Below are 2,415 nucleotides of genomic sequence, written 5' to 3'. Positions count from 1 at the left end.
GAGAGAGAGAGAAGGAGAGTAATTCGCGGTAAGAACGCCGCGACCGGTTGAAGGCGCGCGAGAATATGCGCGAGAGACGGTTCTGAGTTCTGAGAGCGAGCCATGGAGGACGCAGCAGCACCAGCAGCACCAGCAGCATCAGCAACGACAGCGCAGGATACCTGCTTCGGGGCGGGCAGCATAGCCGGAGCCGTGATCGGGACCTTTCTGACGACGATCCTTCTGCTCGCCGTCGCCGCGTTTCTCTACAGGCAGTGGCGCCGGCGTAAGAGTGAGTCTCGTTTTTCAACCTGTTGATCCGATTTACTTATATCCGTTTCTACAAATGTAGATTGACTTTCATCTTGGTTTAATCAATTGTGTATCTTTTTTTAATTCTAAGAATTAGAAAGAGGTAATGAGGTAAATTAAACCGAGAGTTAAAGTCAACCTACATTGGTAGAAATAGATATCAGTGGAGATACTTTTGAACATTGTTTTTATAGTTTTTGAAGGCTAAAGGAGAGACTGTCATGCATTTTTATAAATTATTTTATAATAATTATTTTATTGAGCGACGAATTTATTTCATTTATTGTTTTGTTTTTGTTCGTAGTAGCATGCAAGCAAAGTGTTACATCTAGACTAGGATCCTAAGTTTTACTCTTCTCTATTAGTCTACTAGACAGAATGAATATATATAACTATCCATGAACTGCTAAAAAAATGTATGAGATTTCTATCAAAATAAATTATAAAATAATTTATATATATGGAGAAAGTTTTGCTAAAGTAAAAATTTAGTTAGATACAAAATTTAGTTAGATACAAATTTAAAAATAATTTTATTTGAATTATCAAAATAATTATGTAGAACGCTTTAACGTTGATAATGCTTCAAAAAGTTTCCACATTGTAGCAACTAGTTTTGAGCGTGCTACATAATTATTTTAATGATTCAAACAAAATTATTTTCAGATCTGTATCTAGTTAACTTTTTACGTACTTCAGCAAAACTGTTCTTTCTGTTTAGCAAGTAAAATACAACATACAATAAAATATAAAATAAGTATAAAATAAGTAACATAAAATAATTATATATTTAGTTATATATACAATTATTTTATATATTTATATATTATTTTATGTATATAATATATACATATATAATTGTTATACATATATAATTGTTGTAAATAACTCATTCAAATTTAGATTGCCAATTAATTTCCTTAAGCGTTAATTTCTGTAAGATTAAATTCTTGGACTCAATAATAATTTCGAAAAAAGGAAAAAAGTAAAGAATTCTTTGAATACATCCGTTTAAATATTGAGGACTATCAATGTTTTTTGCATTTTTTTTAGGAATGTCTGGGAAAACCCATCTTGTTTTTATTCAAAGATAACACTTAAAAATATTGTTCTCGGAAAAAATGAAATCTTGTTCTTTCGATTAGAAAAGATAGATTGCATCGTAGTTGATCGCAACACAATAAATCATCATTCAGAGAAATAGAAACGAGAGGGGACGCACTTCACACTTCGACGAGTATCCCAGTTCGAGCATTAATTGACGCTATTTTTAAAAGTGTCTCCATTGATTCTCTGTATACGTGTTCCTTTTTTCGTCGTCCAACGAATTCTCTTATTACCTTTCGAGATAACTTATGATTTATTTGATTCAATGGAACGCTCAAACGATTGAATAAACGTTTTGATGCTAGTTGGAATATTCGATTTGCGCGTCACGTTCGATTAACGCTTAAAGTTGCGCGATGAAAAATTTGGGATTCTGAGAAAGGAATTGAAAGTGACTTTACATGTCTTGACACTTTCCATATGATTACTGGTGTAACGAGTCGCGCGGTGCAAGTTTCCGCGCAAATTTTATCAAACGGTCTGAGCGACCGTTTCACGACCGGTCGCTTTAATTTAATTTTCTAAACAGAAACTAAGATCTTTGGTATGGCAGATTGTCGCAATAGAAAATACTTATTTTACTATATAAAAAGGTCTCTTAATAAAAAATTTTCTTAACAAATTAGGGATTATACCAGAATTGCTTGCAGTAATTCTAGAGCAACATTCTAGCATTTTATGTATATCAGTAAAATTCTGTATAATTTTATACAGAAAAGACAATTTTGCTGCAAGATCTAAAATTTTTTATTCGGATCTGAAAATAATGTTGTTGGAAATAAAGTTAAAATAATACTTTTTAGTTCTCACCATTAAAATAATGTTGGAAACTAAAAAACGATGATCGATGCTGCAAAAAATTTAAATATTCTAACAAACAGTTTGAGTTTCCAACGAAATTATTTTAACAATTCGACAAAATTATTTTCAGTATCTAGTAAAATTTTACATTTATTCTTTTTGTGATAATATATTGTAAAGTATATTATGTCCTATTGTAATTTGAGTAGTATAGTA

At 31.2% G+C, this 2,415-nt stretch overlaps 1 protein-coding gene across 1 annotated transcript in view; it reads left to right on the top strand.

Annotated features, from left to right (window-relative positions):
- The first annotated feature begins 6 nt into the window (after positions 1 to 6).
- The window catches only part of LOC108755645, a 38,077-nt gene continuing 35,668 nt past the window's right edge, over positions 7 to 2,415 (top strand). The window contains exon 1 of the mRNA XM_018498764.1: positions 7 to 271. Coding sequence (XP_018354266.1) covers positions 103 to 271 — 169 coding nt within the window. The 5' untranslated portion in view covers positions 7 to 102. The remainder of the gene's footprint in view (positions 272 to 2,415) is intronic.

Source organism: Trachymyrmex septentrionalis, unplaced genomic scaffold (genome assembly GCF_001594115.1).
Source record: "Trachymyrmex septentrionalis isolate Tsep2-gDNA-1 unplaced genomic scaffold, Tsep1.0 scaffold9, whole genome shotgun sequence".
Classification (NCBI taxonomy): Eukaryota; Metazoa; Arthropoda; class Insecta; order Hymenoptera; family Formicidae; genus Trachymyrmex; species Trachymyrmex septentrionalis.
The sequence above is the reverse complement of the archived record's forward strand: the minus strand, read 5'-3'. Positions and strand labels throughout refer to the sequence as shown.